We start from the raw sequence: 26,948 nt of genomic DNA, 5'->3' as shown, positions 1-26,948 counted from the left end.
CTATATCCCAGGAATTCTACGCTAGGCACGTTAATTTGGCATTTTTCCTTTTTAAGGCGGAGACCCTTCTCTCTGATTCTGGCCAAAACAGTTCTGACTCTTTTATTTAATTGCTCCTCGTTTGCAGCGGACACCAAGATGTCATCGAAATAGGGGACGACTCCCGGTATCCCTTGCAAAAGCCGTTCCATGACGCTCTGGAACAAACCTGGAGCAATGCTCACACCGAATTGCAGCCGGTTGCATTTGAATGCCCCTCTATGCGTCACTATAGTTTGGGCCTCCGCTGTGGCGCTATCTACGGGCAGCTGCTGGTAAGCTTGTGCCATGTCTAATTTGGCAAATACCTTTCCTGGCCCCAACGAGTGCAATAAGTGCTGTACTACAGGCACAGGATATGCGCTTTGTTGTAGCGCGACATTAATTGTGCATTTATAGTCTGCGCAGATGCGGACTGATCCGTCTGGTTTGACTGGGGTCACAATGGGAGTTTCCCAACGCGCGTGATCCACCGGCTCAAGGACTCCTTGCTCTACTAATTTATCTATCTCCTTGTCTATTTTTGGGCGGAGTGCAAAAGGCACTCGTCTCGGCTTAAGTCGGATTGGCGCCACTTTGGGGTCTAAATTAAATGATATTGGTTTACCCACATACTTACCAAGACCGGGGCTGAACACATCCTCGAACTCCTTAAATATCTGCTCAGCGCTGCTGTTCTCCACTGCGTTTATTCCGGTGACTTCTAACCCCAAGGCTTCAAACCAGTCTAGTCCCAGAAGGTTCTGTAATGGCGCGCTGGCGATGGTTACGGGCAGCTGGGCTACGATGTCCTTGAAACGGATTTGGAATGTGCCTTGGCCCACGATGGGGACTTGGTTCCCCTGGTAGTCTCGTAGCAGGATGTCTGGAATGCGTAGTTCGCTCTTTTTGAGGCTAGGGATAGCCTGTTTCATGGATGCCCATGAAATGATCGTCAGGGACGATCCCGTGTCAACTTCCAGCTCGCAAGGTGAGCCCTCCAAGAGGACTGTGACTTTCAGCTTTTTGGGCCGCTTGGTGCGGACCTGACTTATCGTGGTGAGATACGTTCGCAACTCCTCTCTCTGGGTCAACTCTATCTCAGCATCTGTATCCTGAAAATACTCTCGTTGAGCGTCTTGATAGAACACTCTTTCAGCTCTTTGTGTGTAATCTCTCTGGGGATACGCTCGCTCAGCTCCTTGTGTGTAATCTCTCTGGGGATACGCTCGCTCAGCTCTTTGGGAATTTTCTCTCTGAGTAAACACTTGTGGATTTCTCTCTGGGCGCCCTTTTTGGTTTCGCCAAGCCCCTGGGTTGGGCTTCTGTTGGCGGTACATGGGTGGCTGCCGTGAGGCAGGGACTTCGCTCCGGCACACTCGTGCGATGTGCCCAAGTTTGTTGCAGTGCGAAGAAACAACGTTCCTGAACCTACAGGTAGACCGGGGGTGGTTCCCTCCACAGCTTGCGCAGGGCGGCAAACGGAATCCGGGTCTCCCCCCAGGTCTCACGTGACTGCTCATCAGGTGACTTTCCTCGAGCTCGGGATCCTCGAAATCTGGAATGGTGTCCTCGTAGTGGACTCTGGTGTGTCTTGGCGCTGGCTGGCCTGTGTTGAATCCGTGTTGAATTGTCTCCGCTGATCTGTCTGCTGCTTCTGAAGCTCTTGCCTCGTCGAGTACAATCTGTAGGCTTAAATTGGTTTTGGCTAACAGCCGTTTTTGTAGGGAAATGTCTCTCAGCCCGCTAACGAGTCGATCCATAATCTGCTCATCCAGGTCTCTGAATCCACAATGTGTGGCTGCTTTTCGTAGAGCTGCAACGTACTGGTTGATAGATTCTCCCACCTTCTGGTTCCTCGTGTTGAATGCTTGGCGGCAAACATGGCGGGAAGGTTTTGGCGTGTAATGAGTCTGTAGAGCCTGTTGCAATGCCGTCCATGATACTGCCTGTATTGGAGTAGGCGCGGTGAGGTCTCTGGCCGTGTTGAAGACTTCTTTTCCGCAGTAGCCGAGGAAGACGTTTTTCTTCCGGGCGTCGGTGATCCCCGTGTATTCGTTCGCTTCGAGAAAACACTCGAAACGAATCATGAAGGCTTCCCATTCGTCGTTCGCTGGGTCGAATGGAGCGGGGGGAGTGTGCATCGCCATCTTCTCTCGTTTGAATTTGCCGCGCTGTGGTGACCAGAGGTGGCTGCCGGAATTTCTGCCGAATTCCTAGGCTGGATCAAATCCGGAGATTCTGGAGGTGGCGTTCTTCGTCCTATCTGTCTCTCGATCCCACCTTCGTCGCCAATGTTGGATCTGGGCGACGAGAGAACAGACTGCGGACACGAAGTGACTTAACAGCTCTTTATTAGTAGTAGTAGTGATCCAGCTTACTCTGTGGTCAGAGGGCTCCCCTTTTATAGGGATCGGGTACGCCCCTCGACCAATCAGAACGATACCTGTTTCCCGCTGTAGCAGCGGACCAGAGAGGAGACTTCCTACGATATATGCTAATATCTAACAAATCAAGCCATATTATACTTGACCAATTTCCTCTTTTCATTGACCTACATCAGTTCTTGTTTTTTACTCACTCAGTCTTATTATTCCAATCTTTTGCCTTAGCCTCATTAGTATCTTCATATCTTTGCAAATAGTTTTCTCTTATCCGCTATAGTTATAATAATGGAAGGAAGGAAGGAAGGAAGGAAGGAAGGAAGGAAGGAAGGAAGGAAGGAAGGAAGGAAGGAAGGAAGTCCAAATTTGTTCATACTAAAGTTTAGCTAATTGTCTGCTCTTCTGTGAAATTGCAGGAAGAACAAATTGAATACAAAAGCTTTGATGAATTCAAATGCAGGAAAAAATAATTTTGAACTGAAAATTCCCTGAAGATGCCAAAGAATACAATGTTAAGACACTGTATACAGGTAGTCCTCGACTTACGATCGCAATTGAGCCCAAAATTTCTGCTCTTAAGTGAGACATTTGTTAAGTGAGTTTTGCCCCATTTAATGACCTTTCTCGCCACAGTTGTTAAGGGAATCACTGTAGTTGTTAAGTTAGTAACAAGGCTGTTAAGTGAACCTGGCTTCCCTATTGACTTTGCTTGTCAGAAGGTTGCACAATATGATCATATGACCCCGGGACATTGCAACTGTCATAAATATGAACAAGTATACGAATCCAAATCATATGGCCATGAGGATGCTGCAAAAGTCGTAAGTGTGAAAATGGTCTTGTGTGAAAATGGTCATGTCACTTTTTCTAGTGCCGTTGGAACTTTAAACAGTCACTAAATGAACTGTTGTAAGTTGAGGACTACCTTTGCTCAAATGTGCTCAGACTTTTTCAGTGTCTCCAATAGAAAGGACACAAAAGTAGATGCATAAATGGTGTCTGTCCTAATTCCAAAGGGGAATAAACATGCTTTTTGGTCATAAATTTCATCCTAACATACATGTAAGCCATCTTTCATGATCTTCATGCATGTGCATTTAACAAAAATGAAGCATGTTACTCGGAATGCCATGAAAGTTACAGCATTTCAGATAAACCCTGGTTTCCATGCTGCAGCATTTCCAAAATGACATATAATCCCATTCATTTCTCCTCAGAAGTGCTAAATGCAGTAAGGCAGATCTTGCTTAATCTGCACATCAAACCTTTCCATAGGAGGTTGGGTTCCAATACTCCAGATCTTCCAATACCCACACTCATTGATTGCTTAATAAAGTGTCTTTTTTATGGCTTTCGACCTCTACCTCTGGAAGGACACTCTTTTTACAGCCAACCAGACTGTCTCTCTGTCCTAGTTCACATAAAGATATGCAGCATTTCTATGCAAAGTTCAGTGTAAAAACTGTGGGCTAGTTAAAATAGCAATAACTGGTGGGTCTGATTGGGTTCATCCTTTGCACTACATCCAAAGGAGGTTTGGTGGGTTTTGGCTTGCACAACCTATGAACCCAAGTAATGAACATCGAATAAACTATGGTTTAGTGTAATCTGCAAACTTTGCCAATATCTTCTTGGCTCTATGCTAAACTAATTTAACTTTTGTGGTCAGTTTTCATGGCTGTTGCAAACTGATCATATCTGATCCTTTCTACAGTTGGAGTTATTGGGCTTTGTTTATCATAATTCTTGGGTTCGCTGTTGGCATGTATCTCAGACATATGTATACCTCTGAATATATAAAACCACAAGTTCTATATGTTGTAAGTTCTAGAAGCACACTCTCAATTATGAAATACGAGTTATGGAAAACTAATGGTGCAATAAAGAGGATAAATTACTGTGTCATCACAAAAAAGCAGGATCCAAAATGAACGAATTTATATGGGCAGAATAGATAGAAATGCCTCTTTTAAGTTGATGCCTGCCATCTGCTGGCATTGTATGATGATGCATATGTGTTGCACCAAGAGATGATCTCTTCCAAGTGAAGGGATGCCAACTAGCCATGATGTTAATATCTTAAAAACAAAGTTCTGGTATTGGGTGGTGAGAACTAAACAAATACTTCCCCTATTTTTAAAAGAAACATTTATAATCTACGCTGTAACAAAGTGCATCTAATTTATAAATTAAAGAACTTTATGGCAGGTCTAAAAGTCCAGATTCTAATGGGCCATTAGAAACACCTACTTTTTCTACTTAATGGGGCAACAGTTGGAGTCCAACATAATTTGGAACGCCAGACATTTTTCTACCTTGGTTTTGGCTTAGCCCTTTATTGTTGTTGTTGTTGTTGCTGCTGCTGTTAATAATACAAATTATTTAATCTATTTTTGTGTGGGCAAGGATTTTTTTAATCCAACCATTTAGAATAAGTCCTTACAAAAGTGGCCAGGAAGGATATGTATTCATGTCATTAATGTTTATTATCCTGTCTTCTCCATTTATATTGATTTTTATTAGTCATCAAGACATATCACTTATTACCATTTCGTACATTGTTTTATTTTATGCTGAGTCATTTTTATTAAAAGTGTTTAATTGATGCTGAAGACTATTAAATCATGCTTTGCTTTTTAAAAAAATAATTCAGAGGAAAGCGGTCATTTGGGGCACAGTGCACAATGTTGAGGCCATGCTGTTGGCACACGCACACAATTATTTTTATTTTATTGTATTTTATGGCTGGTCATAAAAAACAAAACAAAAAGCATTACCAGAAGGTGAATTTGATCAAAGGCTGAGAATGATCACAACTACCTTAGTGGGTTCTTTGTGGAGCCCAAAAACATTCCTGCGAATAAACCTACCACAAGGTTCTGCTTTATTTTATAGTGTAATAGGTTTCTATTTAAGTTTTTAATTAAAAAATAAAAATAAAATGTCAGTTGGGACAAAGAGCCTTCCAAGCAACAAAGGATATCGCAATTAGTGCCCACGAGCTTAACGTTGCCTATCTCTACATCAAAGAATCAAAGAAAACTAATTGCGGTACAAAGCGGCATTAACAACGATCTTTCGGGTGTTCTTTGCCAGAACATCACAACTGAGCTTTCCTCCGACTGCATGCAGCGCGAGTGTGTGTGCGTGTCTGTGTAGGGGTGGAAAAGGACTACAATTCCCAGTATGCCTCTCAAAAGTTGCACGAACACAAAAGGAGGAGGGAGCCGAGAACGATGAAGCGTCGCGCCTGAGAAACTGGAGAGGGTGTGCGCATGCGACAAGAACCCTCGGAGAGAACCGTCCACGCAGAGAACCCCTATTCTCAAAGAAGGATTACGCCGGTCTTCGGCCTATTCCCTCCCCATGAGGAGAAGGCGGTACGCGATTTGCGCGCCGTTGTTGTGAATGGGGGAGAAGGCGGGGTGCTCCTACTCTCCGTGTGTGTGTATGTGTGTGTGCGCGCGTGTGGCGGTAGTGGTGGCGGCAGCGGCGGCGGGAGGAGGAGGATGATGTCAGCCTGCGAATGTCAACAATGTAGCGATTGAGGCGAGTAGGCGGCGTTCCTTTGGGAAGAGCGCGAGCCACGGGGAGAGTCCGTGCAGCCGACAGAACAGGGGCTGCAGGAGCAGCGACGAGCCGCCGCCTTGCGCAGAGACGGTCCCCGAAGCGCTCCCGCGACAGAGCAATTTCTGCCTGGCTCCCCTTTCCACCCACCCCCCACACTCTCTCTCCCCTCACCCTTCTTGCTGCAGCCTCCGCCTCCTCCTCCTTTCTCCTCTAGTTTCCCTCTTCCACCTCCCCGCCCCCTCCCTTTTATATGCATATGTGTTACTTTCCCCCTCCCTTTCCCCCCCTTTTTCTCTGCAAGACTTTGCCTCGGGAAGCAGCAGCAGCTGGGTTTGTTTTTGGTCGCCGCCGCCGCTGCTGCTCCTGCTGGTTTGTTGCAAAGCAATCGGCTTGTGACTCTTTCGATGCACGTTTTTCGCCAGAACCACCTCAGCAAACCGGAGCCCTCCAAAAGAAGATTGGGGTCGCGCTTTCGCCATCCCCTGCTCTCTTCGCCCCTTTCGAAAAACACTGGCGGGAAACGCGCGGAGCCAGCGAAAGTTACGGTGCTAGAGGTGAGCCCCCCCCCCACTTCCCCCTCTCGTCCCGTTTCCTCTCCCCCCGTCCCCCTTTTCCGAAGGCTGGGGGTGAAGTTTGGTGTGTCCTGGGTTGCTTTATTTCGCTTTTATGTGTGTGACGGGAACACAAACACACGGTTTTGGCTTGTCGGGAGATGCGCCTGGGTCAAAGCGAGGAGCACGCTTGCATTGCTGGACGTGGACTTGGAAAATGCTGCCACGCTTTTTTTGGCCGGTGCGGCTCAGTCGCCAGCCCCGCTGCGGACGGCTAGACCGGCGCTGATTTAGTTTTTACTAGCGAACCCACGGAAGAGTAGCTTTTATAGGGGGTTGGAGAAGAGCGCCGGAGTGAAATGGGATGGGATGTGTGTGTGTGTGTGTGTGTAGTGGGAGAGCGAATTACGGCGGGTCAGTTTTAATTGCATTAAAGCTTGTGTCTATCCCGTCGCGCTGGAGTAAAAGTGATGAGTGAGAGTAGTGGAAGCCGAGGAGAGAGGGGTGGCTGTTTTGAAGGAGCTGCAGAAGGAGGAGCTCAGAATAGTAAGTCTGGCATCAGAAGGAATGGTGGGAGGGGGGTGTCAGAGAGACCGCTCCCTCTCTCCCCCCCCCCCGCCCCCAGCAGCTGTCAGGTTGCGAAGCCCATTTATCTAGTCGGGAGGGAGGGAGGGGACGCTAGGTACCTTACCCATTGCAAGCAAATGGGAACCGGTCGTTTTACGCTCCGTGTCTTTTGGTGCCTTGTAGTTTGGTCCTTCTATCTGAAGGACTTCAGTAAGGGCGTGATTGGTCTGGAAAGGAGTGTGGAAAGCTTAAGATACTAAGTTGCAATAAAGAAAGGGGCTGGTGTGTAAGGGAACTGCTCTGATTCCTTTTGGCGTTGGCTAGAATAATAGGGGGAGAAGGAAGGATGGGGGAGAGTGCGTTTTGTTTATTATTCAGTCAGGGTGGCTAAATGCTTCCTGCCAGATAACCCATTCAAGCTATCCTGTACAGGCAAAAGCACATTAAGCCAGCTTCATTATTCCGGAGGCTTTGATCCCAGTTCTCCCATTAGATTTTCCTATTCACATTCTGAGATGAATTGTGATGTCAAACTGGTCAGCGCTGAGTTCCTACACACACACACATACATACACACACACACACACCACTTCATGGGGAGGTGAGGTTACAATGCTCTACTACACCTTCCTGTGTGTTTATAAAGACAGATTGTTTTTTCGAGCTTGTTTATTATTATCCTTATTATTCATTCTTTCCCTTGGCAAGTGCAATTGGGGTGTGTGTGTGTGTGTGTGTGTGTGTAAGTATGCTTACTCAGACATCCGGCACTGATTGCTAAGTTTTTGATGTATTGATTAGTTATAGCAACTGATCTGCAAAGTGATTTTAATTAGAGGAAGCATCTTGGTGAAGAGAATAGGTGGGTACTTCTTGTCTTACAATAGGCAGTCTTTAGTTTTTAATTGTGGCTTCTCTATCACCTTAATCTGTTGAATTGCACAGCAAAGGGTAATTACTTCCCACTGCAATATCTTCCTTGCCTCATGGGATGTTTGAAAAGATAATGCCTAATGAAAGACTCTGCCTTTCCCCCACTGACTCAGGTATAAGGTGAGAGATGTTAACTACAGTGATTTTCCCAGATTATTACAAATGTAACATACAAACCACATAGCTAACTCCAGTGCCTGTTATGAAATAAGTTAATATGAAATCGTGCTTCTCTTTTTGTGGAACAGGTTATTTTTGTAATATGGCGGCTGTCTTTTTAAAAATGCTTTTAAGTGAAGTTTGAAAGAATTCATCAGGCTTTCAACATGGAAGTCCACACAAATCTGGAATAAACTTTTAAACTGAGGCAACAGTTGGAAGCACAATTTTTGAAAATTATATTGGAAAGTAATTGTGAGCTGTAGCATTTGCAAGCTAACATGTTATAGCATTTAAAGACAGGCTAAAGTCCGTACATTGGACAGCACATTGAAGTCTCATGCAAATTTACTTAGAGGACTCCTGGAGTCTAGTAAATTAATGCGCCCAATTTAGGGAATATTTTTGTACTAGTAGATACCTGAATTGATTTTACTAGGAGACAAGTAAAACTAGAAACTAAAGTGGAAGCCTTAATAATGAACATTAACTTTGGTCTTTGGGGCACATAATGTGAAAGTAAGAATCATCTGAAGAGACGCTGAAATATGCAAAAATCAAAAGCAGTTGAAAAAGAGCACAGGGCAGCTGGACACAAATATTCAAAAACTCAATTCTTGACAGGCTTGGTGAAGTGATAGCCATTGGATCTCAAGGAGTTGGAAGTGACTGTACAGTAATAAAGATACATTTGGAATGCTGTAAAACTCTTGCTGCTATGACTCGACTTGTTGTCAGTCTAAACTCAAGGATGGCAAAGAACAATTCAGCTTACACACAAGAGACAGAATCTTGCCAGATTGAACCCTTACTATTCTCACCATAAAGGATATAGCCTGGGAGATTCTAGGAAGTGGCTATCCTCTCTCTCTTCCTCTGTCTCCTATCCAGTTCTGGGCTGGGCTGCCTGTTGTCCCTGTCCCCTTTCTGGAATGTGCTCCCTCTTTCCTGTAAAACTGCTGGTTCACTGTATCCATCACACACACACACCACACACTCCTCCTGCATCGGCACCATCTCTTAACACTTGCACAGTCACAGAACACAAAAAACATATTACACTGGAGTACCTTTTTCTTACCATCCCCTTTGTGCTCCAATGATGCTCTCTACTACCACCAACTTTGATTTGGTGAATTTGCTTGCTAACAAAATCCCAAGCTGCAGTTGCCCAGTAACTAAATCAGAGGTGGGTTGCAAATCCTGGTCTTACTGGTTCTCTCGTGCGTGTGCGCATGCATTGCTTCTGCGCATGCACAGAAACGTGCGGGTGGGTGGAGCCTCCCGTCACCACCACTACCAGTTCGCTCAATCCAGCCCAAACTGGGAGCAACCCACCTCTGATCTGAATGTTTTTTCATGTCTGTGGATTTGTGCAAAGTTCAGAGGCATTCTTATAACTAAATGCAGTGTCAGAAGCTGAAATTTTATTTTATATCATGCCACCTCTTTATTTTTATTGTATGATTTCAGAAGATGGGTCAAAAACTTTGGTGGGTACTAAGTGAGATGTCTATACACACACAGTGTTGAATAAGCCACTGCATTACCTACTTTTTGTCTTCCTATGTAATGCTTTTTACTGTCTTCTGAATCTGTAATCCTGCATGCATTTGCCTGAGACTGAACCTGTTTAGTACAATTGGACGTAATTCTGAGTACAAATTATATTAGACTATAAAGATCCTAAACTACAGATCTATAGTTTCTGTGTTGCTCTATAAAAATAAGAATTTAATATAAACTTATAGAATATATCTAATACAAAATATACTTATATGGAATACCCTTAATAAAAGACAGGTATAGTTCCCATGTAATACAATGATGAAGAAACCGAGATACTGATTAGATGGATGTTTTGCTCCTATGTAGCCATAGGATCTTTCAGAGCAATACTAAACTTTGATTAGCATTATTACATCAATGAGTTAGCTGAACATAATCTGTATGTCCTCTCCCTAAAATCATGGTAATCATCGGTGCCCTCAGTTAACAAGAACTGGACACAGGGGAACATACTCTATCACTAAGCAATGCTATTGTTAAGCATGTTAGGCAAATCCCACGTAGTCATTAGGTGTGATGTCAAGTGATTGCCATTTGTGACTATCCGCTGGGCTTCCCATTCACTTTACTTATCGTTGAATATTAAGAATGGTGATCATGTGACTGCAGGACACTTTAATGGCTGCAACATGTCTCCTCATTCAGCATAACTGGTTGCTGAACAAATGACTGTTAACCGAGGACTACCTGTGCGCTCAAGGGATAATTGTTCCATTTTGAAGCAGAACTGCTCTTTGTATATTTATAAATCAAGTATATTTAAAAATCAAAATGTTATTTAATTGAAGTTGAAAATTTAAACAAGAAAGAACCAGCCTTGCTTAATTTGAAAACCATAATTTAAATTTGGGGTAAAAATTTGCAATTACCAGGTGAGATAACAGCGTTTGATGTAGGTGTGCAGGTGTTAGTTAGTGTGCATAGTTACTTTGCTATTTGGTTTCCCACTCCGTAGTTATTGATATTTCTAAAAGCCTCAGTTCCTGAAAGCCTCTTCCCTCCCACCCATCATAGAGTTATCTGAATGCAAAACCTAGAGTGTCTGCAGCTCAGGGATCTATAATTGAGAGTGCTCTGTAATCCTACTGGAAAGTCTTGCAAGAGCAAGACCTTTTAGGAAATTAGCTACCCAAAATTTAGCCATAAAATCCTTTGAAGGCATGACTACTGAAAGCAGCTGCAAAATTTGTATGTAAGGAGCAAGCTGGGAAGAGTAAGGAGACAGACTTCCTAGCATTCTCAACTTTGTATGCAAACATGTGTATGAATAAATCAGTACCTGTGTTTCCCCAAAAATAAGAGTGGGTCTTATTTTCTTTTGGGCCCCAAAATAATCACTAGGGCTTATTTTTGGTGAGTGTCTTATTTTTTTCCCATGTACGGGAGGCCCACTTCTTATGCTTGCTCGTGGTGGGGTAGGAGGCCACACAGCATGCCAGTGTCATTGCTGTGAGGCGGGGGGGGAGGAGCTGCCCCACACACCCCACACCAGCTAACCTCAGGGCCCACGCAGCCAAGCTACCAATGCCCCGACATCTGCCTCGCAGCTGTTACACCAGTACACCACTCAACCTCCTGCTCTGTTGCAGCCGCGAGCAAACAGGAGAAGTGGGCTGTCGGCTACGATGGCTCCTGCTGCGCATGGTTATTGATGCTGCTGCCATGAGGCAGGTGTTAGGGTGTGGATGTCCTACCTTTGAGGCCCCTGATGTAAGCTGATGTGCAGCACATGGGGTAGCTCCATCACCACTCCACCTTGTCTCTTGGCCGCAGCACTACAAGCAACCAGGCGGAATGCAGGTGCTTAAATAGGACTTATTTTGATGGTAGGGCTCATATTAGGCACACGTATAAAACATGCTAGGACTTATTTTCGAGCTAGGGCTTATTTTCAGGGAAATGGTATTTATTCATCGTCCTAGGCATGTGACCCTTAAGCTCTACCAGCTGAATTTAAACATAAATTTTAGTTAAAGCTGCTTTTTAAAAAAAATATTTTGAATTCCTTGACATGGATCTCTTGTTAAATCCACTATGTTAACAATTTTCTTGATTAGTTTTAAAACATTTGAAATTGTTTCACCCATTTGAAAGGCATTCATGTATCTTTTTGATATGGGAATATAATTTGATTTGTATGAGAATTGGTACTACGATAGCATTTTGGATAGTTGCATTCACCTGCATAAATCCATGTGTGGATTTTAAGACAATCTTTATTATAAAATGCTATAGTAGTGAAATAAAGTGTGGCAACACAGAGATTTTTTTTTTCAAAGAATGCTGACATTACTAGAAGGAATCACATCTGCCTCACATTTAAAAACTTCCTCTTAGTTTTCAGAAATCAACATTGTTAAACAGAAAGGTGTTTTTTAAAACCTTACTGTATCATAAGCGTGGGAATAAGAAGTTGGATTGATTGTTTGTATCCTGAGTTTTGAGGATAACTTGTTTTGTGACATGCTTCCTTTTCTCAAGCTGCACAAATAGTGCCTTCAGCAATGGTGTGGAGATGTTGGGTGTTTTCAGCTGAGTTCCATTGATGAACTACAGCACAGAAATGCAAACAACATTTGCGATAAAAATCTAGCTCTAATTAATGTTTGGAAAGTATAGGCAGGAGAGACAGGTTGAGGACTGGAAGAATGACTCCATGCTGCTGCTTGTCACTAGATAGATGTGTGGGAAATTTTACAGTGCAATCCAGTGCATGCTTACTCACTTCCAGCAAAGTGTTATAAAATCACAGCAATCTAAAAGAGGAATGTATGTTAATGAGACTTTTTCTTATGATGGAGTAATGAGCACAAATAGAATGTTTGATGCTTTCTCATGTCAAGTGAAGTTACAGCACCTGTTTCTGTAAGAGTTTTCAAGTGTTTCAGATTTAAATTTACTGTGCAGTAAAATAGTATATATGAACTCAGAAATGAATGTAACTATGTATTATATTTTAAATATTGCTGAAAATCCTACCTTTATTTTCACATGTCTAAAGTTGGATTTGGACTGCCTTTTTTAAATGCTGTTGCCTATCCAGTAAGTCATTGCCAAAAAAATATTTTTTTTTTAAACTGAGGGGTAAAAAATAAAAATAAAAATGTTACTGATATGGCTGTGTGAGTTTGCATGAACTTTAGTATTTAGAGAAAAGCATTCTGAATTTCTGTGTGCCTAAAAGATATTTTTGATATTTCTACTTTGCCTGCACTGGTATTTCTCACTTTAGATTGCTCAATTAGGCAACAGGGTTTAGAGCTGAACTTTTCCATTTTGGAATTGTAGACCCTAATTCTTTGATATTCCAAATCGATATCTAATTAGCTTTATTCACCACCAGCATAGCCATCTCGTCCTCTTTCTCACCAGATCAAAAAAAAAATTGGTTTTCTAGAAATCAGAGTCACAAGGATTCTGAAGCCTCGATTCCCAAAGATTTTGGTACAAAGATCAAGAACTTTGGGGTTGAGTATCACCTCTACGCTGATGATACTCAGCTGTATATTTCAACCCCAAACCACCCCAACGAGGCTGTTGAAGTGATGTCCCGGTGCTTGGAAGCCGTCGGGGTCTGGATGGGGGACAACAGACTTAAACTCAACCCCTCCAAGACCGAGTGGCTGTGGCTACCGGCACCTCGGTTCAGCCAGCTGATTCCCTCGCTGGCCATAGGGGGCGAACAATTGCCCCCTGTGGAACAGGCGCGCAATTTGGGCGTCCTCCTTGATGCCCGGCTGTCAATGGATGACCATGTGGCAGCCGTGGCGAGGGGGGCGTTCCACCAGGTTCGCCTGGTGCGCCAATTGCGCCCCCTACTGGACCGGGATGCCCTACGCACGGTCACTCATGCGCTGGTGACGTCCCGCCTGGATTACTGCAACGCTCTCTACATGGGGCTGCCCTTGGGACGCGCCCGGAGACTGCAGTTGGTTCAGAACGCAGCCGCGCGGGCTGCGATGGGGAGTACGAGGTACTCCCACGTAACACCTCTCCTGCGCGAGCTGCACTGGCTACCTGTGGTTTTTCGGGTGCGTTTCAAGGTGCTGATTACCATCTTTAAAGCGCTCCATGGCACGGGACCTAGTTACTTGCGGGATCGCATCCTCCCACATACATCCCTGCGGCCAATTCGCTCACACAGGGAGGGACTTCTCCTGGTGCCGTCCACTAGGCAATGCCAACGGGCGACACCAAGGACTAGGGCCTTCTCTGTGATGGGCCCAACCCTCTGGAATGACCTCCCCCCCGACATTAGAACCACTTCTGACCTCCGCTCTTTCCGGCAAAAATTGAAGACTCACCTGTTCCGATTAGCAGGCCTGGCATAATTACAACTGTCCCTCCCGGCAAATGTATTATTATCTGGTTATTTTAGGGTTTTTTAATCTGTTGTGTCTGTTTTAGGGATTTTAAAAAAAATTTATATTTATTTAGCTTTGTACAGTTCTTTTAATTGCATTTTAACCTCCTCCAAACTGTACATATTTAATTTTTTATTGTATTTTTGTGATATTCTCTATGGACTGTACACCGCCCCGAGTCCCTTCTGGGAGAGGGGGCGGTCTAGAAGCACAAATAAATTGAAATTGAATTGAAATTGAAATCAATGCTTTTTTTAATCTGCTAGGTTTTTACAGCTCGCTTTTGGAGAAACTGAACACTATGCAAAATTTCAGGTCTTGTTATATTGCCAGTGAGCACTTCAAGAATATAGCTAACAGCAAACTCACTTACTGTTAGTATGAGCAGAGGTCACTTTCATAATTAATTGCGAGTTTGTTTGTATAATTAATTAAATTAAATCCCAAAAGACATTAGGTGGTATATTATAAGAATATCCTAACAAGGAAAAAAGACTAAAATATATTTAAAAAGAAAAGGCCAATCCCTCCCCCTTCGAAAAGAGAGATGTGAATTACAAAGCAGCTCAGGCAGAAAACATTGTGGAACAATTGTTTTAACTGATAATGGAATGCTAAAAGAAAGGGCCTTTATGAAACGCCTAGTGTTAAATTTATTATCATTTTGTTCCTCTATATTTGGTCCTTGTTTGTCATTACACCCCAATATACAGAGCAGCATCATAGCTTCATAAAAATATGAAGATAATGTTTGAAGATAATGTTTCAATATGTAATGTTTTATATCCTTTATGAATCTGCTGATATTTCTTTGATCATCCACGTCTTCCTTCAAATACAATGACTAATCTGGAGGTAGCACCATGAGTTTTGCTAGGAAACTGATGTGGGTGTTTCAATATTGTTCCAGAGGTGTTTTCTCCAGAAAGTCCAGTTGCCTCTCGAAAAAGCACCTTTGAGACAACCATAACCTGGATGATTGAGAATCTTCATAGGGTGTTTCAATAGTCTGAAATTAATATGTTATTAATATGTTGATATATTTCCTATTCGTTTATTTCAGAAACAATAACATTTTATTCTGGATTATTTAAATTTCCCACCTTTCCATTCTAAAATTTGATTAAAGTTTGCCACATCTGTATTAATGTTTACTCAGCAGTTGCACAACTTTGCCACTGTTTCGTGTACCACTGAGTATCTCCTCCTCCCCTTCCTTTGGTAGCTGCATGAACTAAGTACCCATATTGAAGCTTGCCTCAAGAAAATATAAAATTAATGAGTTTAGTCAGCTGAGTTGCAGCATACTCATTCTGCTTTCTAGTTAGATTGAAGCATTTTTGTGGTTTGTTGAAAAGCATCATATTTAGGCTGCCAGTTCTGGAGCAGAAATTATCATTTGCAAACAAGCAAGCAAACAAGCAGAGGAATGTGTACCTTTTGTTGTGATCAATAATAAGCAGAAATGAAATCTAAGAACATTTATCAAGTTTAGAAAGAAAATGCATAGTACATGTTCTTTAAAGGAAAAATAATTTAAAAAATAAACCCTAAATTCCTGCTTTATTTGAGTAGAGTATAATGTTGGCAATTTCTGTAAAAGTTTTTAAAATAGATAATTTTCCTCCCGTTGTGGAGATTTAGGTAGCCTATATTGTCGCTGTACTTTTACATTCTGTAAATGCTTTTCACGTTATAACACAATCTTAGTTTCTCTAAAATAAATTCTGTTGTATTAAATATGTGTTTAGGGTTGCAATATTCATCTTTCTGAAAAAAGAAAAAACCCCAAAACTGGTTATGTAATTGTTTAAATTAAATTAAGGCTTCTCATATCCATATCTAGACTGAATTCATTAAATAATTTCCTTTGGTATTCATGAATGGTGCTATGGAGATATCAACTCTTTATCATAAACTGATATATTCTGTTTTTGATATTTTATCATACACTTTAATTAAGAGTACAGAAATTAAAGGTTCAAGCTTATTTATTAAGTGACATTTAAGCAATTGTATAAATCAGCAGATGTACATTCCTTTGTATGTGTTCTGTCTTGTGCCCAGTCTTACCGTGTAGGCTCAGATGGCTTAAAGACAATTTGTCATTATCTCATTATGCTTTTGTAGATCCACATTGTAAGGTGTCTCATGATTATTTGTTCCACTTCAACCCTGCCCTTCTGTGTGGAGCTCAGAGTATTTGAATGCCTGTCTATTGAGGTAGGGAATAATATACAGTTGTCTTGGATCTGATCATAGAGTAGAGCCACTAAAAACTAGTAATTTATTATAAAGTTGTCCTATTGGTTTCCATAGCTGTTCAAAGAATGACTACTCCAGGTATATTTTAAATTTAAGATAACTGAGAAAGACAACCGCTTGTCCAAGATTATCTAATATGTTTTGATGTTGTGGATTATATTTATATTTTCTGGACCATATTGAATGCTCTATCCACCAGAACAAACGTTTCCAGAAAAATATTAAACAGGAAAAAAATCCCAATGGCCTTTTCTGATTGGGGGCTGGTGTTAGATGTTTATGTACTTATATATGTAAGTTGGATAGTTTTCCCGGAGGCAGGTTATTTACACAATTGAAATTGCTGAACTTTAACAGATGTAGTATTCATTGTTACATTATTAGTCTCATCAAACAGTGCATTTTTAGTTTAAAAAAGGATTGTGGAAATATTTTTCTGAAAAATCTTCTCTATTCCATCACTTGGATATTCATTATGCTACACCAATTCTCCTATGAATGGTAGAATGCCCTTTTCAATACATCTTTCATAAATGCATGTTTTTTTTCAAAGAATACAAGAGTGACTTTGTATATTGTGGAGTATATTGAAATTGTAAGTATTCTAAATTGAAGCTTTTATGATGAGATCTTAGAGAGCTATATTTTGCAATATTCCTGTTCTCACTTGCCTTTTTGGCAAATCTAAGATTGGAAGACTTTGAATGACATTGTAATAATCTGCAAGTACAGATTGCATTTTCTCTATTAGTGAGTCAATGTGACCTTCCTTCCATTTTTCATTAGATAACGGTCTTCCAGGTCACAAGATTTTGTTATAAAGAGAGATTGTGTCCCAGCATCAATCTTTCTAGAAATTAACCTTACACCTCTGCTTATAAAATAATCTCCCAGATGAAGTATTTAATACTTTTGAGTGCTCTAATTCAAAATAAGTTTCCCAACTCATTAAAAATAAAAAGGGCATATTGCTTCCATGCAGGACAGATTTTCACTTTTCAAAAAGAGAAGTTACTCACTTTTGTCTGAGCTGTTTTATATGCTTAAACAAATTGATTCTGAAGGACTTAATGCGGCTTCTAATTATAGCTAACATTCAGAGGTGATTTCTTTGAATTGGACATATAAATAAGGAAATGAGAAATTGTGTGCTACTGGTTTTCTACATGTTAATGGTATGTGTGCCCACGCTTCCTGAGTAGAAACCCATGTGTGCATGTGTGTCTTTGCAAGCATACATGCATGCACACACACTTGTTTGTGAGCCTTCTAAAAATGTCAGCAGTTTCCTACAGGCAGCTCTTGCTGACTCACACATCGACTGCAGCACAGCCTACCTTAATTTAAGTCATCTGCCGTAGGAGAGTACCCACTTGAAGATTATTGTGAGAGAAGTGCTTTGTTGCTGAAAGAAGTTCTTTATGTTGCTGTGGTTTCCTTCCTCATTGAATAATGCCTTACATCTTATAGTGTTATTGTTGTTGTTTTTTCTTCTCAGAGTTGCTGTTGGGCTGTGTGTTTGGAACAAAAATCTGCTGTGCCCCTGCTGGAATGTCACTTACCGTCAAGTTTCATGTAATGGGGGCTTAAATTTTTCTGTCCTTTGGGCATTTGGTGACAGCTCTCCTGAATTTGACTAGGAATTGACAGAGGTCTAAAGTGATTATTATCTTTCAGAGTGGACCTCTTTCAAATCCATTTATCCTATTTATACTTCAGAATTGCAGATGTGTTAGAGGCAGACATCCTATTATGCTAAACTAATAAAGTACAAGCAGTTTCGGATTTATACTTAGTGCAAATACATAACATACTTTCAGGGTGAAATGCGCATAGCAAGGAACAGAATTGATGGATTTGCACAACAGTCTTTAGTTCAAAAGCGCTATATCTACAAGATAATTATGGATTGTTACTGCTCTTTTTCCCTGGCCTCATCTCCCCCTTTTGATCCTAGTATGTTTTATTCATTTGTTACCATAATGGATCCTGACACTTAGACTGCTAAATGAAGAATTGCACTTCTGAATGTAATTTTAGGACATATAGAAGGTTTTTATTCCTAGCATTCACATGCTTGAAAACTCCTGGGGCTTTTTCCTAGTCATGGTTTCCACAAGGCTGAGCCATTAAATATGTGAGAAAACACTTTTCAAGACAGCCTACAATACAAAATGTTGAAATGAAAAAATAATAAAATATGGCCTGCAGGAAACAGATGCACTAGAACAGGGGTCCTCAACCCTCTGGCTGTGGCCCACTAACAGGTCATGGCCTGTTCGAAACTGGGCCATGTGAACAGGCTGGCATGCATGTAGACAGCTCAACTTGTATGACTGACAGGCCAGCATGGAGGCCGCTTATGCAGGCTGATTCTCCCTCCACACACACGCACACTGGGCCACCAAGCCATAAAAGTTGGCGACCGCTGCACTAGAACATTTTTCTGCTTTGAGTGGGCCTAGGCAGCACTATCAGCCTAATTCTAACTGACTGCAATAGATTAAAACTAAGTACCCTTACACTCATGTGGCTTCACCTTCAGTGGTTATTTAGCAGTCTTTTTTCACATAATCATATGAAGAATTTGCACAGCTTACTCTTAGTTATAAAGCTGTAAATTGCCAATGTCCTGGGTTTTATTTTGTCTTCAAACTAACTAGCATGATGTGTGCCCTATTTATGTAACTGAGGCATATAATATACCTTACTGTATAGAATTTGTATGATATACATAAAATAATTGCAAAATGTTTTTGGTATTGTTGCCGAATTATCTTTGCATGCATTACCAAAGGGAAACAAAGTAACAATGTATTCGTCCTATTGATTTTGCTTCACCAATGACTGAAAATGGAATCTAATAGTGTAATTTACTAGTTTCATCAATGTTACTACCGGTATTTTTTCTGATTTATAAGTATCCTGTTTCTTTGTTGCTTAAAATAGGATTAGTTAGATAGGATTCTACAGCTGTTTTATTCAACAGCCGAATGAAAACTATTTTGTTTATTGTCTGTAAACACAGACATATTCTATACTGAATAAATAGAAGTTTTACACATCAGGTGGAATATGACTTTAAGACAGGGGTGTCCAAACTTGGCAACTTTAAGACTTGTGGATTTCAATTCCCAGAATTCCCCAGCCAGCTGGCTGGGGAATTCTGGGAGTTGAAGTCCACAAGTCTTAAAGTTGCCAAGTTTGGACACCCCTGCTTTAAGATGTTCCCAGTAGGTGCTCCTTATGTGACAATATGCTCCAAATCACACTTGCCCTTCAAATCCAGATCTCTACCCAGCCTTTACCTTTGGGGTAAGCATTACTTTATGGATTAGTCAACAAAATTGCTTTATCCAAGGAAGCAGAGGGAATATTTCTTGTTACTAGTCTGCTTTGATACACTCCCTGCCCATTAAAGAATGGAAGGGAAAAATAAATATTGCAAATTGTGGAAGAAAAGGCATTCTTGGTTTCTGCTAATACACATGACTCATTGGTTTCAGAAGGTTTTTCTGCTTCTAAAAATAAATCCATGCAAAATCTTCAGAATCTGTGGTAAAAACTCATAATAAAAGGTTGGAAAACCTAATAAAAACATTTTATTTAAAAGTATGTTTCTTTTATGGCATTTAAATAATATATCACTTTCTCCATTCACTGCTTCAAATCTTTTTCTTAGGTATCTCTTTTTAGTGTGATATAAATGGTGGCTGAAGAAAAAGAATGTTGGTCTTACCTGAACGTTTTTTTCGGTTGAGTGGAGGGAGGGGTCACAGAAGGGTTAACACAGCCTGATTGGTCCATTTGACTGAGAGAAAACTTCTTAACCTTCGGCTTCTCCCGTTGGTTCCCAGTTTCCGCGATGTCGTGGCATGCATCTGTAACAACAAACACAGACAAGGGCAAGCCCCCCCGGGGCCCCCCGATTCTACACTTCCGGACCCTGTCTATCTAACTAGGGCGGGAATGTGACCCCTCCCTCCACTCAACCGAAAAAAACGTTCAGGTAAGACCAACGTTCTTTTTCCAGTAGAGTGGAGGGAGGGGTCACAGAAGGGACATACCCAAGCTACGTCCCCGGAAGGGCAGACTGGGTCCCAAGTGAAGGATCGGCCACCACCCTCTGGAGGACCCTCCGCCCAAAGGATGCTTCAGCAGAGGCATAGGCATCCAAACGGTAATGCCTAATAAAAGGTATAGGGGAGGCCCATGTGGCCGCTCTGCAAATATCCTCGAAGGGTGCCCTGGTAGCCCAGGCCGCAGTGGTAGCGGCACTGCGGGTGGAGTGGGCAGTGATCCCCGACGGGGGAACCTTCCCCGAGGCCCCCGTAGGCCTCAACTATGGCCAACCTAATCCATCTTCCAATAGTGGGGAATCCTCCAGGGGTCTGCTACCGACAGCTGGACCAGGTCCGCGAACCAGGGTCTCCTCGGCCAGTACGGGGCTAACAGGATAACGAGAGCCCTCTCTGTGACTATCTTCCCTATCGTACGGGGAATGAGGGGAAGGGGAGGAAAGGCATAAAGAAGGCCCGGGGGCCACCGGCTCCTGAGAGCATCCGCTCCTTCCGCCGACGGAGACTGGAAACGGGTAAAGAACCGCGGCAGCTGAGCGTTGTCGGGGGAGGCGAACAGATCCACCCGGGGCGTGCCGAATCTGCTACATATCTTCCGAAACAACTCCGGGCCCAATTGCCACTCGCCATCGTCCAGGGTTGTGCGGCTCAGCCAATCCGCCTGAAGATTGGACACTCCTGAGATGTGTTCCGCCACTATCGATGCTAAGTGTCTCTCCGCCCACAAGGCCAACAACTGCGCCTCTCGCCAAAGGGAACGGGAGTGGGTGCCCCCCTGGCGATTGACATGGGCCTTTGTCGCCACATTGTCCGTGAGCAGGAGGACATGGCGTCCCCGCAGGTGATGACGAAAAGTCCGAAGGGCAAGTCTTGCGGCTTTCAGCTCCAGCCAATTGATGTTGTGGCGGAGATCCGAGGCAGACCAACGTCCCTGGGTCATGTCGGAGTCCATCACGGCCCCCCAGCCGAAGAGGCTGGCATCCGTCGTCACGGTGACTCTCTCGGGCTCCCAAAAGCAAGCTCCCTGCTGCAGCACTGGGGACATCCACCACCGAAGAGAGAGTCTCACCTCCGCTGGTAGAGGAACCGACCGCAAAGAGTTGCTCATCATCCTTCTCTGGACTGGAATCAGGGCCCACTGGAGAGGTCGCAGGTGGAGCCGAGCCCAGGGCACTATCCCTATACAAGAGACCATCTTCCCCAGGAGTTGAGACAAGGTCAGGATGGAAACAGACCTTCTTTTTCGTACGGAGGAGACCAGCTGGCGTAGGCTGGACAAGCGGTCTGGGGACAGGCGGACCCTCCCTGACTCGGAGTCTATCACTGTGCCTAAGTGTAGGATCTGCCTGGATGGGGACGGGTGGCTCTTGGGAAAGTTCACAGAAAACCCCAACGCCTGAAGCCAACGGATCATCAGCCGAAGATCCGACATGGCTCTGGGAAGGGACTCCGCCTGAACGAGGACGTCGTCCAAGTAGCACTGAAGTCTCACCGGGATGGAACGCAGGTAAGCCGCCAGTGCTGCCAGGACCTTGGTGAACGTCCGCGGGGCTGAGGCCAGACCAAACAGAAGAGCCCGGTACTGGTAATGCCTGCCCCGGTGAGAGAACCTGAGATAACGCCGGTGAGACTGAAGGATGGGGACGTGGAGATAGGCCTCCGTCAAATCTACTGAGGCCATGTAATCCCCCTTCCGAATGCCCTGCAGGATTGATTTTAGGGACGCCATCTTGAACCGCCTGTAAACTAGGTAGCGGTTCAGGCGTTTCAGGTTGAGGATTGCCCTCCAACCCCCCGAGGATTTTGGGACTACGAACAGGTGTGAGTAGTAGCCCAGACCCCTCTCCGGCTCCGGAACGACCTCCACAGCCCTGATGTCTAGAAGATGGGGGACAGCGAGGTCCATGAGACGACGGCGTTCCGGATCCCGAGCCGGGGGAAAGACTTTGAAAAACCTCGGGGGCTTGGAGAGGAACTCTAACCTTAGGCCGTGGCGAACGGTCGCCCTGACCCAACCGTCTGATGTGATCCGATCCCACTCGTCCGCATACAGTGCCAGGCGGCCTCCGATGGGATGACTCGGGTTCGAGTCATTTCCCTCTGCGGAAGGGGTGGCCGCCCCCCCCTCGAAAGGGCCGCTTGGACTGCGGCTGATACCTAGAACGATCCTGAAAGTTCTGCCTATTGAACGCCCTGTCCTGCCTGTACGGTTGGTATCGCTGATCCTGATCCCTGTCATAGGACTTGAACTGGGGTCTGCGATAGGGGTGACTACGGGACTCCACCTTCTTGGTGGATGTAGGCATAACCTTCTTCTTATCTTTGTTCTCCACCAAAATCAGGTCCAAGGAGGCCCCGAACAAATTTGGACCTGCAAAGGGGGCAGCCACCAGGTCCCACTTGGCCTTATAGTCCATCTGCCAGTTCCTGAGCCACAGGAGCCGACGGGAGGCCACAGAGGTGGCCAAGGCACTTGAACCAAATCTAACAGCGTCTAGGGTCGCATCAGCCGAATACTGACACGCTGCCATTATTTTAGCCAAATCCTGGTGTACGCGCTCATCTTGGATCGGAATGCGATCCTGAAGCTGGCGTAGCCACATAACCGTTGTGCGGTTGAAGTACGAGGCGGCAGCCGCCGCCCGCACTGCCCATGCTGAGGCCTTATAATTTTTACGTAAAGTGAGCTCCGCCCTCTTGTCCTCTGGCTTAAGTTTGTCTGCCGCGTCCCCCGAGACCACTGGGGAAGAGGAGACTAGAGCTGCTATGGGCTGATCTATAACTGGGAGCTGAATAGCCTGCACAAAGGACTTTTCCATGTTGTAGGCGCGACGGTCGTTGCTGCCTGGTGGGGAAAAGTTAGAAGGACGGGCCCATTGGCTAGTAGCCACCTCTAAGAAAAGAGGAGGAGCAGGAATCTCCTCCTTATTGGTGGCCGTCGCTGAGAACATGACCATGTCTGGATCTGTGGGCGGTGGGACTGTGGGGTCCCCCGTGCCCACCTTGGTGGTCCTCCTAGCCTTCTTAAGCAATGGTTTGAACATGGCCTGGAGGAAAAGGTTGGAAGAACGTGGCGGCTCAGGAGCCGCATCCTCCTCCTCAGAGAACCCCCAATCATCCCTCCGTGCCTCCCCCCTAGAGGAGACCTCACTCATGAGGGAAGGGGAAGAAGCCCTAGATCTGGACCTACTAAAGGGAGTAACTCGACTGTGGTGGTAAGGCCTGTCTCTTTGAGAAATGCCCCTAGAAATGGCTGCAGAAATAAGTCTTCTGAGATTCTCAGGGAGGTGTTCTAGATCCTCCTCATCACCTTCTGAATCATAGTCTGGTGCCACATAGGTCCTGCTGAATCTCCTACCCCTAACGGGACCTGCAGAGGTACCTTCCAATGGGTCCCCCCTATCTGCCTCTCTAGTCCCCAGGGAAGCAGAAGGAGAGCGAGGGGCCCCCCGCTCCTGACACCTATCAGACCTGCATGGTGAAGCAGAGGAAGAGGAAGGGCTGAACCCCCTGGCTACAGGTGGGGGAGGGCAGGAAGCCACCGGGTGTGGGGATCTGAATCTAGGCCTAGGATCCCTGGCCTGTCTCTTCTCAGCTCTTTCAATGACCTTCTCAATAGCCCTGGATCGCCTGAGCTCATCCCTCTGCAGAGCTCTTGAAGGCCTGTCCTCAGCCGAAGGCCTAGAAACCCGAGGCCTAACTGGGGGAGTGGGCTCAGCCTGATCTTCGCCTGCCTGAACCGGCGTGGCCTGCTGGCCCTCTGCTCTATCTGCCATCCCCACTCACGTGCTCCAGAAACGAATGTTTGATAGTAATGGGCCTTCAGCTGGTGAGGATCGCCTGCTCCTGGCCTCCGGCAAAGTTGCAAACTGCACTGCCACGTTTTTCACAGCCTCTCCGTGTTGCAAGCCCCAAACACGTGACTCAAAATGGCCGCCGGCTTCTTTGGGCGGTGCTCCAGCAAAAGCGCGCCTAAAAATGGCCGCTTACCTCGCCCCTACTTGCTATTGCTTGCGAGCGGCTGCTTGCAAGCTCGCCTTTCCAGAAAATTACCCCCGATCTCCGCTGGGCTCCTAAGCCACGAGGAGCCCTCCAAAGGCAAAAAAACGACTCTGCGCCATTTCCGTGGGCTGTAACCGGCCCGGGAAGCAAGCGGTTTGAATCTGAAGCCGATTAGACGCTTTCGCGCCGAAAAGCCCCAGCGCGCTGCGAGTCTCACAAAAAGGAAATTTAAAGGACGCAGGGTCGCCCGGCACATCCGAGACCCCAGGCACCAGTCTGGAGCGATCCCTGAGGAGGGGGGAGGAAGCTAGCGCCTCCCCCCACTGACTTTCCCAGCCTTCTGAGGGCAGCCGAACAACAGCCCTGCAAGGCGGACCCACTACAAAAAAATCTCTAACTAAAAAAAAAAAACGAATTCAAAGTACAAATAACACTAATACTGACTAGAATAACTCTTACTAGGAACCAAACCTGAGTCTTGGACCTTGACTGAGAGGAAACTGGGAACCAACGGGAGAAGCCGAAGGTTAAGAAGTTTTCTCTCAGTCAAATAGACCAATCAGGCTGTGTTAACCCTTCTGTGACCCCTCCCTCCACTCTACTGGAAAATACAGTGTATACTGTTTGGGGACAGGAAAAAAAATCAGCCAAATATTTTCAAGGCACTAGAGAGGCACATTTGACCCATTGAATATCCCCCATACTTTGCACATGTCTTTGTGTGTGAATGCCTTTGAGTCCTTTCCTTTCTACTCGAGTAGAAAGAGCTTGTTTTCATCTAGATGCTGTTGGACTGCATCAAGTAATAACATCAGTTAGCAATTTGAAAGTTATTGGTAAGCAGGACATTGATCTATAGTTGCCTGCCCCTTTTGCTGGATTTTTCATTATTTCATTATCAGGTTGGTGTTACCAGAAGTTAACCAACCTTCAATTTCATGTCCTTGCAGTATGATGTTAAATATGCTGAATGGTGTTATGAGAGCAGGCCTATCAGTTGTTTCAACCAAAAATCATGCAGTTCATCTATTACTGACCAATTCTTGGTCTTCCTTGTCCTTTTCCCACCATTTGGCTGTTACTAACACTTCTTTCATTTCAACTTCTTTTATATTCTTATCTACTTCATTTATCCAAGCCGCACTCTTGTTATATTGTTATATATCTTGTTATATTTCTTTGGGTTGTCCCATAGCTTCACCCAAAACTGCACTGTTTCTTCCATGTCAAGTGTTGACTGATTCACTGCAGTCTCTCCTTTGATGGATTGGTAGAAACATTTTTGATTGGATTGAAATTGAATATTTTGTCGATAGTGCATTGTTAGTACTATAACTTCCAGTGTGCTTTGTATCTTGTTGTCTTAATTCATTATGATTTCTCCTTTATGTGTAAAATTTTTGAAGTAATCTGTTTCATGAAGACTAGCAAGATGGATCATATATAAATTTAATTAATGAATAAAAATAAATAAAAATGGGGAGTACCAACCAAAACGTGAGCAAGATAAAATTGCTTAATTTAACATAATTGTGTTCCATTATATTTTATATGCTTTTCAGTTGGTCATGCATTGTGTTTTCAAAATCATTCTGGGTGTACAGCCACAGTTTTTAAAGAATGTTTAGATTTTGTAGGGAAAGACAATATGGGATAATGAACAGAATCTTGATTTAGATTGGTAAGATCCAGATTCAAGTTCTTACTTAGTAAAGCAGCTCACATCTTAGCCTAATTTACATTACAAATTGGTTACTGGAATAAAAATGAGAAGTTGAGAACTGAATATGTTATTTTGATCTTGTGGAAGGAAATAGGATATAAATAAAATCTGTAAAGTTATTAAATCGGCAAAATGCAGCCAAAAATATTATTTAGGAATAAAAGCTCCTGATTTCTGTGCACTTTAAGTATGGGAAGGTCTGGATACAATTCTAGGCATAATAGTGTACACTGAGCAGTACCATGTTTAAAACAAAGAATACTAGAATGTTCTATGAATGCTTTGATTTGCTTTGGGGTAATGTTTCAGAATGAATTTGTTTTATTTTTTTCCAAATAGGTGAAATAATTGTCCAAATGCATGCTTCATTTTGTTGCTTTATTTACTAAACATTGCTGCAACAAACGACTAGCAGTTACTGTCTCAACTGTTATGTTAACTATGAAAATCATTATATTCAAGAATGTTTTTTTAAAAAAAATCTCAATATTAGGATGAACTTGCTGAAATAAGAGAAAGGGTTTTATTTGAAAAAGTCATAACCTAACATTAAAAAAGAGTTAGGGTCTCGTTATTGATTTGTTGACTTTACTTGATTTCTTGAGTTAACTACTGGAAAGCTGCTAGTAATAGAAACTAGACATAAACAATAGTAAAAAAAAACACCCCTGCCATCATCACTGTCAATATGTCACCAATAACTGATTTTAAAAATAATAAAGTTGAGATAATTCATACACACACACACATATACACACATACTT

At 43.7% G+C, this 26,948-nt stretch overlaps 1 protein-coding gene across 3 annotated transcripts in view; it reads left to right on the top strand.

Moving 5' to 3' along the window:
* The first annotated feature begins 5,657 nt into the window (after positions 1-5,657).
* BACH2 (BTB domain and CNC homolog 2) overlaps positions 5,658-26,948 on the top strand; it is a 209,571-nt gene continuing 188,280 nt past the window's right edge. Inside the window, exons 1-2 of one of the 3 annotated variants that reach the window (XM_081943356.1) lie at positions 5,658-5,782; positions 6,395-6,526. Coding sequence is in view for 1 of the 3 variants with exons in the window: in XM_081943355.1 (XP_081799481.1) it covers positions 6,377-6,526 (150 nt within the window). In the remaining 2 variants the exon portion in view is untranslated. Of the gene's footprint in view, positions 6,527-26,948 lie in introns of all 3 variants that reach the window. The other 2 variants (XM_081943355.1, XM_081943359.1) reach the window with 2 other exon arrangements.

This window comes from Natrix helvetica (assembly GCF_964273705.1).
Source record: "Natrix helvetica genome assembly, chromosome: 2".
NCBI classification, from domain to species: domain Eukaryota; kingdom Metazoa; phylum Chordata; class Lepidosauria; order Squamata; family Natricidae; genus Natrix; species Natrix helvetica.
Note: the sequence above shows the minus strand (reverse complement) of the source record. Positions and strands in the feature narration are given on the sequence as shown.